At 40.8% G+C, this 17,021-nt stretch overlaps 1 protein-coding gene across 1 annotated transcript in view; it reads right to left on the bottom strand.

Annotated features, from left to right (window-relative positions):
* Positions 1–8,411: 8,411 nt before the first annotated feature.
* Positions 8,412–17,021, bottom strand: part of FAM172A (family with sequence similarity 172, member A) — a 111,888-nt gene continuing 103,278 nt past the window's right edge. The window contains exons 6-7 of the mRNA XM_010142656.1: positions 11,040–11,258; positions 8,412–8,465 (exon numbers count right to left, since the gene is read on the bottom strand). Of these exons, the coding sequence (XP_010140958.1) occupies positions 8,412–8,465; positions 11,040–11,258 (273 nt within the window). The remainder of the gene's footprint in view (positions 8,466–11,039; positions 11,259–17,021) is intronic.

Raw genomic sequence — 17,021 nt, 5'->3', positions numbered from 1 at the left:
GCTCTTCACTAATGCTATAATAAAGTCGCAGTGTTTTTAATTCTGCCTCATCTATCCTCTACTAAACACACACTTGGCAAATAATGTTTGAATGTCATGGGGTATTTCTTCTCTTCCTGAAACCCAGGAACTGGCTTGTACTTTAAAATGAAAGTTAGTGGACACAAATTAACAATGTCGACAAAACCCTTTTTTGCCAAAGAAATGAAAAAGGAGGGGGAGTAGGAAGGACATGGACAGTACTTGTATCCTTCCTATTATTCCAAAATGGACACACCAATAACATCTGGAGAATATCTGTGAAAAAACTCCTACTCCTATACTGCTCTAAGGTCCTTCAGGAAATTTAAGTAGATGATCTGGCTTGGGGAATTTCTTAATCTCTGAAGAAAACATGAATTGTTCTGTTCAACATGCCCACGTCAAAAATGTCAAGAAACAGCACTGCCTGCCTGGAGGGGCTCGGGTCTTTCCAGGTGCATTTCTGTAACAGCACTTGTGCAAGACCACATGGTATTAACCATGATAATAGGTAATAGCTAATAGCTTCCTGGTCTCAACCACCTCAGCCTGCTCTTTTTAAGTGGATGACCAACCACAGCCTCAGTAGTACAAAAGATTCTGAGACAGGGAAATCCGCCTCTCTTCACAATGTCCACAAAGCCTATCCATAACTTAAATACTTCTTTGAGGGCTAAGATGGAATTTAATATTGTAGAACCATTGAATCACATCAGCTGGAGAGCACCTCTGCAAGTCATCTGGTCTGACACCATGCTCAAAGCAGTGTCAGTCAGGACTGATCACAAGTGATGTGCCTGATACCTTCAATGAAAAGCAAGAAGAGCGAGGTCTGCAGTTCCAGTGTTGCAGAAGCGTACAAACATACGTAGTGGAAGTTGCCCAAATCCTGAACCACAAATGATTGAGTCAGAGTGACTTTGAACACACTTCAGAGAGATCCTACAGATGACCACCACTTACTGTATTACTTCAGAATACTTTCATGTCACAATCTTTTTTCCCCAACTTTTGTACGCACTGTGGACCCCCATCACAATTGGGTCATGTTTTGCAACGTGGTCTGTGTTTGCTGAGTCTAGCAGACCTGCATTTTGCCTGGTTGCTTTATCTTCAGTTAGAAAGAGGCATTACCTCATAGTGTAGTTAGAAAATCACATCATGGTTATTTACCACAACTGTGACAGAATAACAGTGGTATCCGAACTTCCACTCCTGTGATGATACTGTCTGGTGCCCCTCACATTAAAAACCCATTTAAATATCAGCCACACGCTATTGGTCAGCTGGGGTAGTTCAAAACAGAAAGGGAAAGGGAACCATAAAAGAACATAATGAATAAACAGCCCACAGCAGTAGAAAGGTATTTAATTTGACTCCATGATCAAATCCAGTGCTATTATTTTAAGGTCTATCGCAGCACTAACTCATTGCCCAATCAAGGCAAAGCAGCCAGAGCTTTAAACAGCACGCGGCGTTTGAAAGCTTGACATATCTCAACGAGGAGGATTTCACACGTGGCCAAGGTCTATACTGGTGAGGGATTTAAAAATAAGCAACAGCCATTAAACATAAGCCTACCTTTTTCTTGCAGCCAGTGCAAAGGACTCGTGATGAATAACATGATCCTGTCATCAAACATGTTTGTTCACTTTTCAAACAACAGGAAAAGTGGAGTACCCAGAGGCTCAGAGAGGTGTACTGCCAGGTGCAATGTGTGAGGGCAGAGGCTTATCAAAGGATAAGATCACGAACCCAGACATCTTTTAAAACTGCTTGCATGGCCTAAGCTTTGCTAGTATTCTTAATTCCTTAATTCACCAACTTCAAAAGAATTCCTCAGCAAACATAAAAGAAATAAGTATCTGTCACCTTAATGTCTACATGCAATTAAGGTTTCTGTTTTCCCAGATTAGGAACAGAGCAGCTGTGACACAAGTGATAATGTCAATTGCCCACTTTTCTAGGATACCGGCTGAACTTGCGAGACCCATGAAATCAGATTATTCAGTTACACAGCAGGTGGAAAAGATGGGAGATAGGAATGAAAAACCAACCTGCAAGGAGACACAAGTTCGAAAGATCAAACACATTGCAGACGCTCGTGAAGTACCAGGCGTATTGTCTGCACTAACTACATTTTAAATTTCTAGCTGCAATACATGACTGGATGTGCTTATCTTACAAGGAGCGGCTGGGGGACCTGGGATTGTTTAGTCTGGAGAAGAGGAGGCTGAGAGGAGACTTTATCACTCTCTACAACTAGCTGACAGGAGGTTGTAGGGAGGTGGGGGTCAGTCTCTTCACCCATGTTATGAATGACAGGACGAGAGGAAATGGCTTAACCTGTGTCAGGGGAAATTTAGGTTGGATTTCAGGAAAAATTTCTTTACACAGAAGGCCATCAAGCATTGGAACACCCTGCTCAGGGAGGTGGTGGGGTCCCCATCCCTGGAAGTGATTAAAAGCTGTGTAGATGTGGTGCTGAGGGACATGATTTAGGGACCCTGGTGAACGGTTGGACTCGGTGATCTTAAAAGGTACCATCCAAACAGATGATTCTGTGATTCTGTAATGAGGAAACTTTCCAGTCTTATGTACCCTGCACCTGCACACATTACGTCAGAGCCCACCTCCCGCAGAGGACGCTGAACTTGCAGGAATATGTGTAGGTTTTGTGTGCTGTAGTGCAGGCAGTGTCTGTGCATGCACACGCACACACACACGTGCACTAGTGTAAAGGGGAACACCCATGTCTTTTGGGACAGAGCAACTCATCCACTCGCTCTCCGATGGAATAAGGACCTGACAAAACCAGATATAATATTTTTTCAGAGGTGTAGAGGCTTAACAACCAAGAGCAGTGTTTTATTAAAGAACTGACACTTGGCTGGATGCCTGGCAAATTATTTCAGCCCAAGATGATGGCGAATAAAGGATTCTTCCTGCCACATGAACGGCAGCTGGAGCCCATGTGACTCTGATGTGCGATCCCCGTAATTACTCACATGGCTTGCTAGTCATAGAGTAAGAGCTATTCTGTTTGTCAGAAGCTACTCACCCAGCACTGTCCTCTCCTTTCTGAAGAACCTATTCAATGCTGTTGTGACACTTTCCTCACGCCACACTTTTGCTTAGAGTGCCAAAGGAGAAGCTCCCAAACTGTTGCTTAAGAGCCCAGAACTTAAGGCCCCTCAACACACACAGCTCTTGGTAACTCTAAATGCAACTTTATTCAGTAGTTTCTCCCCAAGCAGTGCCATCTATTGGGAAAAATAACTGTAATTCAAGGGTTACTTGATAATAAAGAAAATACACCTCATTGTGTATCAACAAAATCACTCTTGCCAAGTACTGATCAAAAAATACAGAGAAAGAGAATGAAAATCAACTGTTAAATAACAAAAGTGTTGAAGAATGCAGCTGAACAGCATGCAGTCCATTCAGGGGAAAAAGCCTGCTACCCACGCCACCGACCACAGAAGACAAAAAGCATTTTTGATCACTTTAGCATTCCCTTTTAGTGAGGGAGAGAAACAGAAAGCAAGGATGCAGCAAAGAGAGGAATGGAAGATTTCTCAAAACTTAGATGAGTTCATGGCTGCAGATGCTGTGAAACAGAATGACCTCAGGGAAGACTTCTGTCCGGACACTATGAAAATGAAATTACCAGCTCTGAAGTTGGTAAAAGGTAGTTCTTGGGGCGTGTTGATCAGCTATGGAGTTCACTAAGGCATAGCCAGAAGAGGTCATGACTCCTTTCTCCTCAGAGCTCACAATAAGGCATATTTCTTTGCCTGTACAGGGATGACAATGAGCTGATTAAAAAGATAAACCTTGCTCTGAAGAGGTAAATAAATCACAATAACATTGCAAGCCAAGTCAATTCAGAAAAAGTAAGGATTTCAGTTAGTAAAATCTTCACTTGTATGGATTTTAAAACATAATGAACAAAAGGGCTATAATAATTAATTTTTCAAATCACCAGCCACTTACAAATTGCAGGGTAGGAACTGACATTTTTTCTGGGCAGCTTATACCACATTCCTTTGTACCACCATCTCCCCCACTACTTACAGCCCCTTTGGCAGCTGTTGCTGCTGCCGGCAGCCAAGCAGACTACAGAGGAACTATCAGAATTACCTTAATCCCAAAAGCTAGATTTTTTTTTCTTATTTTTTCCTGAATTTACACTTTGTTTTCTGTAGCAGATGAGGCGAAAACATCCTTGACCCTACTGCGCATCCTGTGCCATGGTTCCCTGTCTGCTGACATTCACTTCTAGAATTCCAAAAATGTTTTTCTGACCTGCATGCAGGTACATATTGCCCTCCCCAAACCCATAAATATTTCTAGAGGGGTGTAGTGGGGTGGTGAGTCCTGAGAGAAACTGTTTATTTTGCAACCATTTATCTATCTTAAAGTGACTAGATGTATTTATCTCAGAAATTAACTTTCATCATCTGTATCAAGGCTCTGGTGGCTGCCTGGTCCCCCTAAGAAAAAACCACACATGAAGAGTCTCCAAGTTTTGCAAAAAGTTGTACATTGCCTCTTGAGCCCTGGCTAAATGTTTCTGTGTCTGTTTTCCTAAAGATAGGGAAATCTAGCATCAAAATGTGCAACCACATGCAGTAGGTAAGAGGACGCTATCCTTGTTTTGGCTATCAGCTGAAAGCACATTATTCTTTGATTCTGTTAGATAAATGATAAAGGATACCTGCAGAGAGCAACCTGTACTGGCAGGAGGATGGACCAGAAGACCTATGAGGTCCTTTCAGTCCTTCACTCTACAATCAAAGACAGCTACATTCTGACTACAAGAAGTTCGAATAATTCTGTTCACCTTTGCCTTCAACAAGCAGATCCACTTTCTGCTGAGCTGGTTTTCTTTAACATTAGCTCACTAGCTGGCCAGGTTTACCAAGCCTGAATCCTTTCTGAAAGGAAGAAGGACTCATGTGACCCGTGACTGACGGCCTTTTTTAGCACGATGGGAGCACCATACAGCTCGTGGTGGGAAGAGAGACGCAAGCTGATTCTTTCTTTCGGAAACTCACAAGGCTTGCCTCATGTTTTAGGAGCCAGATCGAACAACGCACATTTTGTCAGCATCATGTAATGAATGTTTGAAAGACACCAAAGCTAGATGGCCCGTATTTATTCCTGTTCTTTGATTAAACCGTACTTGTGAAATGCAGAACAAAGAGAGGATATGGCTAAAAGAAGAGCCAGTGTTGCTGTTGAACATATGCAAAATCTTCCCTCTGTGACTATGTCTCTGGTTTCTCACTTGCTCAAGGATAGGAAGACAAATATAACTTTTATGGACTAGCAGATGCAAAACACACCGTAAGAAGTCTTTACAGTCTCAGGAATTTAAAAAATACCTAATTTAACCGCACATGCTACATAGCCTATGCATAAATTATTGAATACTACTATAGTTCAAACTCTACATACTTCAGCTGTTTAATGTAAGATGCCCGTTTGTCATAGTCCCATAGAATAGGATATGATATATACCTATTTTTCCTGTTATACAGAAACTACTATAGGAACTTAAAGCTTATCTGACCCTTTAGGAATGATGTAGACGCCTAACTGTAGGTGCTTAGTGCCACTGTAGATTCTTTAGAGTCCTCTGCTTGGTTCCCAGATGCTGGACCAGCATGGTGCAGGTCCTATAAGAAACCAGCCAGATCTCTCCAGGTGTCCCAAATACTTCATTGCACCAAGAATCACAGAAATGTTTGGGTTGGAAAAGACCTTTAAGATCATCGAGTCCAACCATTCCTCAGCACGTCAGATCCCCACTAACCCTCAGCACCACATTGACACGGCTGTTAAACCCGTCCAGAGTACTTAATGTGTCACTAGACATTTACGTCTCTGCACCAGAACTGCAGTCTTTTTGAACTCTGAACACCCAGAGGTAGAAGCGCCAAGAACAACAAAGCCATGGCAGCTTCTAAGCAGTTCCCATGAGTTTGCCATTGCCAGCACGATTTTGCTGCTGCTTAGAAATGAAAGAGATTTCTCAAGAACGTAAGGAAAGAATGTCTTTAAAAGGCAAATATGGACAAAGTAAAATCATGTGTTATTTCAGAGAATAGGTAAACAGAAAGGTTTAGGACAAAGGAAATGGTCTTGAGTTGTGCCAGGGGAGGTTGAGTTTGTCCCTAAGGAACAATTTCTTTTCCTTTGGGGTTCTCCAGGCCTAGCCCAGGCTGCCCAGGGCAGTGGTGGAGTTAAAACCCTGGAGGGGTTTCCCAGCCGTGTGGAGATGGTGCTGAGGGACAGGGGTCAGTGGGGACCTGGCAGTGCTGGGGGAATGAGTGGACTTGATGAGCTTAAAGGTCTTTTTCAACCAAAACAATTCCATGATTCTGCAAAATTAACACTGACAGATGGAAAAAGGAAAAAAAGAAAAGACACTGCGAGATAAACATGGGACTGAGACTTTGGAGGTTCGTGTCCTGATGCCCAGGTCTACCATGGACATTCTCTGTGCTGGAGCACGTCCCTTACCTCTTGGGAGCTGTCTGCCTAGTGCTCGTCATTTTGTCTCTTCTGGTGGAATAAAGGGCTTATTAGCTCGGTCTCAGCAGCAGGCTAATGCAGCCACACAGGCTCTGGACGAGAGCAGGCGCGCACCTTGCCAAGTCATAGGGCAAGCAGAGGATGTGCATCTGCCTGGGGATGGCCATGGGGCCAGACCCGCACAGCTGGTGGGACCGCAGCTACGCCGGGAAACGGTTCCATCTCCAACGTGAAATCGATCCGCTGCACCAAAAGGTCACCCTGCAAAAGTGGACACTCGGTGGTGACCTTCAGGCAGGCAATGCCTCATGTCAGCTGTACCGAACAACAAGCAGAAACAGCACAACTGTGCTTGCATGCCTGCCAGGATTTCCTGCCCACCAGCAGCCTCTGTGTACTTCACTGTGCATTAATAAACCTGCCTCTTACCACTTTCTCCTAAACACTGGCACAAATTATCCTGATGCATCCATTTTTAGTAAAACAAATTAATTAGTTGCACATGATCTTTTCCTATTTAATCTCTTGCAGAAAATGGGAAAAACTATGAAAAGTGTGTTACATCCCAAATTAATTTAATTTCATTGATACACTGTTAATATAAATAGCGCCACTACAGATCACGCTATATTTGCAAATAATATTTGTAGCAAGGTTTATTAAAGCAGCTAAACTCAGTGGGGAAAAAAAGGACAAAATTCCTATCACACAGGCCTAGGAAAGGCTTATCCCATCAGCTGGTCTGATAAAAGTACTTCTTCCTACTCCTTCTTTCATCACCTCTTTGATATCCTTTAACTATTGTGGCAACAACATTATTGCAAATTACTATTATTATAAAATTAATGCGATTTATACTTTTTCCTTTAATAACATTTCAGAATGCATTCAGTACACTTGTTTAAGTGGCGAATGCTATTTAGAAGGGGACAAACACTGATTTACATTTCTAAGTGTCTTTTAACATAGAGAAGACACTGTCAGTGTGGAAATCTGTAGGGAGTGGGAGATGGCTTGAAGGATGGAGGGAATAATCGTGTCACGTTTAAGCCTGTATGATCTGTTTCCATAGAAAAAGGTTAGAGATCAACAAATTCTCGGTTTAGTTCAGTAATAAATGAAGGCTGGCGAGGGTATTAAGTTTCTGGGGGGAAGCATTAGCCAGTATGTACAGCAGCAGCCTCTGGTGGTCTAAGGAAAAATGGTAGTAGCTATAAGTAAAGCTAGAAATATGCTTTTTAAAAGGATGTGTGTAGATATTTAGCTATTTGACTCAATCCTCTGTTCAACACATTAAAAACCAGATGCTTTTAAAATGATCTGCTGGCAATATGCTTGTTAAAATCTGAACAGTAAGAGTATTAAAATTCATATGCATTCATTAGCATGTTATATAAAAGTAAAACACTTTTGTTTAATCATTCCATAAAGTATTATAGTCGATGCTGATTATCAAGAAGTTTTTTTCCTTGGTTTGCATCGACAAAAAAGAACCCAAATTTATAAGATTGCTACTGAACTGATGACATTTTCTGTCTTCACTCATGAATTCAGTTGGCAGATGTTTTCTGGAACAAAAAAATCCATCTTATCACAAAGCATATTAAGCAGGTTTTTCTGCCACAACGTTTGACATGATGTTTATTGCCCAGACAAAATCAGTCCCTTTAACAAGCGATAATGTATGCCAGAAAGTACATTATTTCATAGTTAAGGGAACTTCCAGCATGAAACGGTAAGTACTTTGATCTTTCAAGTACTACGCTTAATTCACTACACAATCCCATCGCCACCGTTAGTTGTAGTCGTTTTGTACAAAAATACAGCGCAGTTCCAGATCTTGTATTTTAAGACTCTGCCTTTACATATTCTAGAGTACCCCAGATATTTGTTCGTTTTGCCTATGAAAATAAAGAAAATACTTAAAAGGAATTTACCATGAAAGAGTTCAATTTTTCCAATTCTTGGAAAATCTAACTGCACAAGTGGGAGCATCATCCAGGAAGCTTTAATTTGTTCAGCTGGCATTTCCTCATCAGATCACAACAGATCTCAATGACCCTACGAGAATATTACCAAGGATATTTATTCCTACTGCTTAACAGTCTGAAAATTCAGCATGTTTGACACAAACAAATTCTCCTTCAAAGTTAGATGCAGCTGATACCTCCTTGTGAGGGTATTTTTCATCTAGTCTCTCTGTACTAGCTTTTCCTGCTTGGCAGAGATGATGTAAGGCTTGCTCAGGTTCCTCAAAACTCCTTGAGCATATACCACCCTTAGATATTTCTGTGGAGTGACAATATGTTTTATTTCAAGAGCCCAGTGAGTCACATCTACGCTATACTGCACAGCAAGTAAAGGTCGTATCTAAATTGTCCTTTGAGATTACCCCAAACCAGCTCCAACACCGTACCTACCAGCAGCCCGCGGTTACAGCAAGCCTGGCAGCACATCCCACGGTAATCCTACATGTAATCCTACGAACCCAAGCACAGGAGGCAAGAAACACACTGAGAACATGGCATTGCACCATTTTGTGTGTCGTGTGATGCCTGGACAGACTGACAACCATGTCTGTGGCCAGGAAAGTGCAGCAGAGCATGCTATGTTCACAGCTCCTCTTGCACTCACCTACAGACTCAGTAGTTCAGCCCAACAGAGTCAATGGCACACCACCAGCAGCCTGGTTTTGTTTCACAACCTATAGGCAAGTAAATTGCAGTAATTTGTTCTGCCACACAGCAAAGCAGGGACATTTTTCACTCTGTTTCAAAAAACTCCCTGTACTAGAGCCTATTTAAGAAAGAACCCCAATGAATTCTTCCAGAACAAAACACCAACCGCATTGTAAAATCGATTTCAGATAATTCATGCAGAAATAGAGACCACCACCCACGCTTTCACTAAATCTTATGCTACTTCTTTGCTTGGTATGAAGAAAATTTTATGAAGGGAATGTCAACAGTCATGTCTGAGGCACAGAGTGGTGCAGAAAAGAAACCTGGAAGGAGTCATGCATTTTATGTGTCAGGGGTCAGACCTCCTGAAGCCAAATTTCATGCCTCATCAAGCAAAAGAGCCACAAGACAGTGGAACTGCTAAAAAGGTATCAAAAAAAGGTTCATTTCAAGAAGGGGACACTGGACCAGCATGCTGACTAAACGTCTTCCTGGACAATACAGCTACACAGTCCACTGGCTTCTGATGGACCTTGAGACAAGCCTGGTCGCCCATACGAAGAGGCAGGGTCTGGTGGGTGGGCAGAACACCATCTCTCATAAAAAGAGGCTGTTAGAAAAGCTAGTGCCCTGTTGGGGCTAAGTGATGACTTTGAATGTGTATATGCATCCTTTTGTTTCCCATGCTCAGTAGTGGGATGTTTCTCAAAAGACACCATAATATTTATGGTATTAGTGATAATCATGCATCCAGGTTATAAAACTAGCCTTTAAACTAGCCAGTACAGCTGTACTTCTCCTACAGACATTGATATGCTAAACCACAACTAACAGGAAAATTTCAGACGATTCTAACATGTCTTTCGCTGGATCTTTCTCTCTGCCAGAAAGGTACATATATTTTTACTGTTTTAACTACACCATGGCGTTTCTGCTGTGTCATACTGTTGAATGAAAACACTAACTTTCATAATAAGGGCTTTGGAAATGGCATGACTCAGTCTCGAATGTATAATGCATATTATGTATATGAAGCAGAATGTGTCAAAGTGCAAATAATATTGTTTGTGCCCCCTGCAGAATTAGAAATCCTTGGGTAGCACTGTTATAACGATCCCATGCTGGTAGCATTACAGAGTGCAAAGGTTCACTGAGTAAGAAAAGAGCAAGAGACAGAGTTTCCTCATTACACCATTCTCAAACTATTCTAGCTTAAATATTTATTAAGATATTAATAACTCTCCTCCTTTATCTGCCTCCAGAAGTTCAGCTGAAACACAATGGATGTCTGCTCATACGAAAACAATACATTTACAGGGTAAATCTACCACACAAGATGAACACCGGTATTTTCCACAACACATTATTAATCCAGCAGGTAATAAGTTAAAAAACTACCAGGCTATAACTACTCTCCAATCTAAGACAATATAAAACAACAAAAGCACGCATGACACGAAGCTAGTAAGTTGCCCAAGCTGCACCAGAAAGTGTTTCTCAGGTACACCTCTGTTTATAAAATCATTTTTACAAAGCCTTCCTTAAATCATTCTCTTTCTTGATTGTTCCTCTGGGTTTCATTTGAAGTTCCCCTTTGAAATTAGAAAAGAATGTTTTGTAACTCTTCTAAAACTTCACATTCAATAAGTGACAAAAAATACCAATAGAATAAAGAGCTAGGAACTCTATGAACTCTTGAACGCCATTGCCATAATGTGCTTCTTTTTAAGAAAACCACACCGATATGGACAGTGAAGTTATCTATAGATCACTACGAAATGAAAACCAACTTACTCTAATATACATCTGCATAGTTTCTTTTTCTTTTTGCGGATTTCGGTACTTCTCGTAGAAGTCACGTCGCTTCTTTGTTTCCTTCTGGATTTTATCTTTTCTTTCCCTCTTTTCCGCAGGTTCATCTGAGCTATCAGAAGACAGCTGTACTTGGGCTTTTGTCTTCTCCACTTCAATGTAGTTCTCATTGGGATTCAGAACTATTACTCCATAGCCTTCCTATTTCAGAAGAGGAACACAGACAAAAAGAAGAAATATGAAAAGGGAGATTTAATGCTGGAAAATGCTTTGCATTTACTTTAATGCTCTTACAAACTTTTATATTTATTTCAGTAAGTTCACATCACATAATCTATGGAAGGGTATTTTGAGAATATTCTGTTTGTTTCATTTCTATCATTAAAGGGGCACTGATGTGTGACTATGTGTCTGTGTGTGCATTTATGCTCGTACGCATCCCTCAGCGTCAGAAAAGTTGCCTGTTTTACCTTTAAAATGATTTAAGAGGTTGTTTTATTCATAGGCACTTTTTAAGACTTTTTCAGAGAACAGTACAAGAACAAAAAGCAAAATAATTGTTTTAAGAACTCTGCGTAATGATGAACAAAAAGCTTTACACCCAGCCAATAAAAACTTTTAAAAGGATGGAGGGATTTCATATATAGATTTATACATATATATTAGAGAAAGCATGTGAAAGCTATTCACCACAGTTTAAAACAGTAAAACCTTTTGTCTAACTGACAACAAGCGTATCATGCAGAAGCCAATAGTGGCACTAACAACGAATCAATACCAAAACTGATTCAGTGGTATTGCTTACAAGCCAACTCTTTTACTGCGGGGATGACTTTCAAGCACATCTTTAAATCTGCTCTAAAACTTCACTGGGATTACGTCCTGAATGCAACATACCCAGAGAAAATTTGTGACCTGCAGGATGCTTTTGAACATAGCAGCTGCATTTTTGTGCCTCAGAAAATGAGCCAGTTGAAAAATACACGAATTTATGAATGAGAAATAAATCTTGAATAAATCAGCCAATCATTTTATTATTATTTTTAAATGATGGCAAATCACACAAGAATTGTAATATTTGTGGGAGATATAATCACAAGCGCAGGGAGAAAAGAGAAGCACGTGCATCGAACAGATGAGCCCTTAAAGTTAGCACGAGTTCCCAGTCAAAAACAAGCTGTCCCTTAAAAGTAAATTTCAATGAAGACTTACTTTTTGGAAATGTCTGTATTAATTATCTAACTGAACAGCTTTATTCCAGCTTTTCTCTTAGAGCTTCATTTCGCACTTGGGCTAGGCACAGGGATCAAAGAGGTCCCCATACCTAGCTGGCCAGAGCAAACCAAGCCCACACCAACAAAAGATACTTTATTTGGTCTTGCTTTATTCTGATCTGTAGAGCCATTCACAAACCTTGTAGTGCATTGTGGCCACTGTCAGGTAGACAGATTGTCACTTGGTGATTTTCTACAGTTGGACACACTCGACTAGTTATCAAAATCGCATCTGAAGGGAGTTCCTACCCCTCGTCCTTGTGCCCTTCTAAACGTCTGCCGTAGCTTCTCCTCCCACCAAAAACCAAGTTAAAGGGCACGGCTGCACTCTGCTAAACAGGGTGAAATAGAGGCATTCAGGACACTGTCTCTGGAGTAAGAGATGTAGTCAAAAAAGGTCACCATAGGCCAAAGAGAAAATTGCCTCCTCGCTAGATGCGGCGCCGTGAGTAAGTGGTCTCCTGTCATGTCGCTCCCCTGCCCTCCCCGTGGAGTGAATTGAACTGGGATAAATATAAACAAACAGGCAAATAAATAAATAAACAAAAGAGGGAAGGGCAAAGGAAAACGAAAATCAAAGAAGGCAAACTTTTAAATCTACCCGACCCACTGCGGGTTGTATTAACACACAAAGCTGTCCTATGAATGAATAAAATTTCCAACTTGGAAAATTCAAAGCCCCAAATCCATCACAGTGGAGAATACCACCTCTGAACATCTCTGCATTTTACGCCCCAGAGGAAAGGATGGTTTTTGAACTCGCTAGTGGTGGAGTAGGACCAAGTTTTTGCAGTGCCTTTGGGGCTCTCTGTGCTGCTCGTCTTCTTGACCTGCTCGTTTTGAGCAGAGACATTCTGCGCATTGATTTGTTTTGCTTTCTGTACAATGCCAGGTGCAAAATTCTTGTGTTTATTATGGGCCTACAAGTGTTACGGGGATTTGAAAGTCCATGTCTGCTTTAAGCTGACCACAAAACAGACACATAAATCATCAAAGAAGTAGAATTTGTCCAAGTTATTGATTATGTAACTGAAAATTACATGACTCGTTTGTCCAGTTTTATGAGGACACAATGTCAATTTTTCACATAGACATGAAGAGATGAAATATGATTTCATTTTAAAATTCACTATTTCAGAAATCAATTAAAGGAATTTTATCAATTGTATTTTAAGCAGTGTAACATGTCTCCCTTTAAATTTTCTGCTAAATTTCTCCCAGAGAGCAGGCCTTTCCTGTCAGTACAATTAAAATGATTAAGTAATAACTGAGATAGGTTTTCTCATAACTGAGAAAAAAAATAACCTTAGAATTCATAAGACTTTCTCTTAGGAAAGTCACCTCTTTTCAGATTGTTTTGCTTATGTGATGTAGTGAATTTCCCTTTCCCTTCTACTTCTGCACCCTAAATCGCATGGTGTAAACAAAGGCACCAGGAAGAAGATTGGAGAGTAACATGTTTAAAGCAACACAGGAAAATAAACTGACTGGCAAAATCGTGCCCAATTACCACCTCTCTCATTCAACCTTATTCCAAGCTTTTTCTGATTAAAAGGAATACTCTGTTCTAAATAACATCTATGCAAACAATATGATGGTATAGTTCAATTAATTTTTAAAAAACATATTTCATGTGTGTGTCACTGCACCATTAAAGTTTAGTGTGATCGAAAAACTAAGAAGAAAAAGGTAGAAACCCTCACTAACCTGGTGTTACTGAGCAGTTTTCAAGTCAACGCTAAACTGAGTGCACAAGACCTTTAATATCTAAAAAGAAACCTCTACCACACTTTAATAATAGGCAAGATACACAGTCTTTGGCATGACTGGTGCAAAGACAAAATCACATTTATTATAAAGTGCCTTTTTAAATGAAAGTCGTGTTCAGAAGTACATACCTCGCAATGTCATTAAAAATATTAGTTTTGGATATGATGAGCTTACAGCATTATTGAAATGCAGCGACCTATGTCAAGTACCATCACACAGAATCACAGAATCATCATCCGGCCGGAAGAGACCTCAAAGATCATCGAGTCCAACCGTTACCCTTACACTGCCAGGGTCCCTACACCATGTCCCTCAACACCAGATCCACACGATTTTTAAACACTTCCAGGGATGGGGACTCCACCATCTCCCTAGGCAACCCGTTCCAATGCTTAATAACCCTCACTGTAAAGAATTTTTTCCTAATATCCAACCTGAACCTCCCCTGAAGGACAGTTTTTAAAGCTTGCGACCATCAGTAAAACATTAGGTATCTTTTCAATGCACCTAAGAGTGAAGTAGTTTTCTCTCATGCAAACCACTTTCTAAAGTGCAAAGTTTTTTCACAGTAAAAAGCAAAACTTTGGGACGACCCCTGCCCCCTGCCATCAATCTTCAGCTGACTGAAACCAGCCAAGCCCTGTGCTCTACCACATGCCTGAGAGAATACAGATGTCGCACAGAAGCCAAGGTCTGCCTGCATCCCCTGTTAGTGCTTCTGTGACGAGACCCAATGATCGGGGCAGACACCAAAAAATAAAAGTCCCAGCCCCTAATCCACGGGCTCAGTCCATACAATTATAGTTTCTCTCTCTGACTAAAACACCCAGTTAACACCTATCTCCCCAAATGCTAATGCTTCAAGGTAAGTCGAAAGTTAACCTACACTAATTACCAGCACCCTGCAGGTATCTGCTTCAGGAGGTGGAGGACTGTGTGCAAACTCCACTTTCAGGCTCATAAATACAATTAATATAATTGAGCCAGCAAATGATGATGAAAGGAAAGACAGGCTGACAAAGTCAAGCGTTCGAAAGAAGCATGAATCTCGGTTACAATACCTTTACTACCAAGCCAGAACAACGTAGAAGGGCCTTTTCCACCGTAATACATGAGCCAGAAATGGAGCGGTACTTTCTGCCTCTTAACTAGAAGCTCGAGTGAGATATTCGAAATAGAAGGAATACCACAATTATTGCCTCTGACAGCAAGAATAAGCTTAAAAGAAAGAACCCCAAAGTATTTGAGGTAAATTCCAAACCTTTTGAAATCTTTTCTGCCTGGCCACATGAATAATGAGCTGAAAGCATTCAGCTCTGCATATTAATCCACTGAAATGGGACACCATATGTGACCAGAGAGGTCAGGGCTGGAGAGGAATCTTTTGACCTGTGTAACTGTCTTTTTGGACTGCGAGCAAGGGTCTGAAAGAAATTATTTTCCTAAGATTTATCAACCCAAATTTTCAAGTTCAGGTTTCTGTTTGGATCGTTGGCAACAAGACCGGAGTTAATTCGCAGGGGAAATGTAACTCAAAGTGCTCAGCTCTGAAATCCACCAGTGGTTAAAACGGACACAGCAATGTCCATTCATCTTTCTGAAAGATGTATGTTCTGCTCATTTTCCATCTTTTCCGTGAGAAGGGTACGTCTATGTCACTGTTGCGACATCGTAGGTGCAACACTGGGATGAGGTCATGACAACCAATCAGAAGTCACTAGTGAAGCGTTAAAGTAAACATAGCTGTTGGAGATGCAGCTCAGCTTGAAAAATGCCCCCTCCATTATTTGAGCAATTTTCTCAAGACGTGACCTGAGACTGAAACGCCTGAAATGTCAGTTGACTCTGCTTTTTCCTTCCATCCAATGTACATTTTGGCAACTGCGCCCTGCTAATATTTTGTGATATTTCCATCCTGGCTGCACCTCGGCTGCCTGAATTCCAGCACTGTGTCCAAGTGTGTAAAAACGCCGCATTACTGCCAAACACACATTGTCCCACTAAGTTCCCAACTTAAAATAGCTCATCAAGTTAGGCAGGGAAAGAAAACATGCCACAAAAAGTTTTTAGAGGACCACCTGTTGTCTATTATTTTTACATAGCACTTACTCATAAATCATAACACAGGGTAATTAATCAAGCTGTCAAAGAGAAGGTCAAAGGTTATATGGGGGAGTCAGAAGGTCATGCATGGGCTGATAGAGGTCAGGGTCACACCGCATTCCTCATTATCAAGTTGGGATGAGAGACGGCCCAAGCAAACAAAAGTGAAAGCAGATGGAGAAGTGAGCGGATAAAAAAAAGGAGAAAATTTCACAAACAAAAAGAAAAGTGAAAGAAGAATGCCTTCAAACAAGGAGGAGAATAGAGCAGAAATACATTGAGATGTTCTCAAAAGGTTTCACACCATACAAAGAAACTACAGTTTGATGATTTAAATACACTTAATATAACTTTCCATCCCATCTTTTTGCAAATATTAAGCATCGCCGCGAAACAGGCACGGTAGTTTTGGTCCCATTTCACATCTGAAGTCAATACTTTCAAGGTGAATTAGACAAAAGGAACCTATTACGGTGATGAATGTTGATGGATATATAAAATTGCTTCTAAATGCTGAAGTTTATTCCTGTTTATGGCTACAAGCAATAGACATTCAATAAAAAAGTTATAACCTGTTTGAGTGATGTATTAAGAACTCTACTTTCATACACACAAATCCTCAAAAACATGAAGCATCATAAAAGTCCCTCTGGATGACACAACAGTTATAAAATATTCTATCATTACACTGACCTGAATTAGATGCAGAATACTGTGCAAAATTAGCTGTCACCCTTTCCTCAAAATCTTTGTTAATCTCATTTTGAATGTTTGCAGCTTTATCAACACATGCATCAATGTCAGCTCCTTGGTTACT

Source organism: Buceros rhinoceros, unplaced genomic scaffold, assembly GCF_000710305.1.
Source record: "Buceros rhinoceros silvestris isolate BGI_N320 unplaced genomic scaffold, ASM71030v1 scaffold20398, whole genome shotgun sequence".
Taxonomy (NCBI): Eukaryota; Metazoa; Chordata; class Aves; order Bucerotiformes; family Bucerotidae; genus Buceros; species Buceros rhinoceros.
The sequence above is the reverse complement of the archived record's forward strand: the minus strand, read 5'-3'. Positions and strand labels throughout refer to the sequence as shown.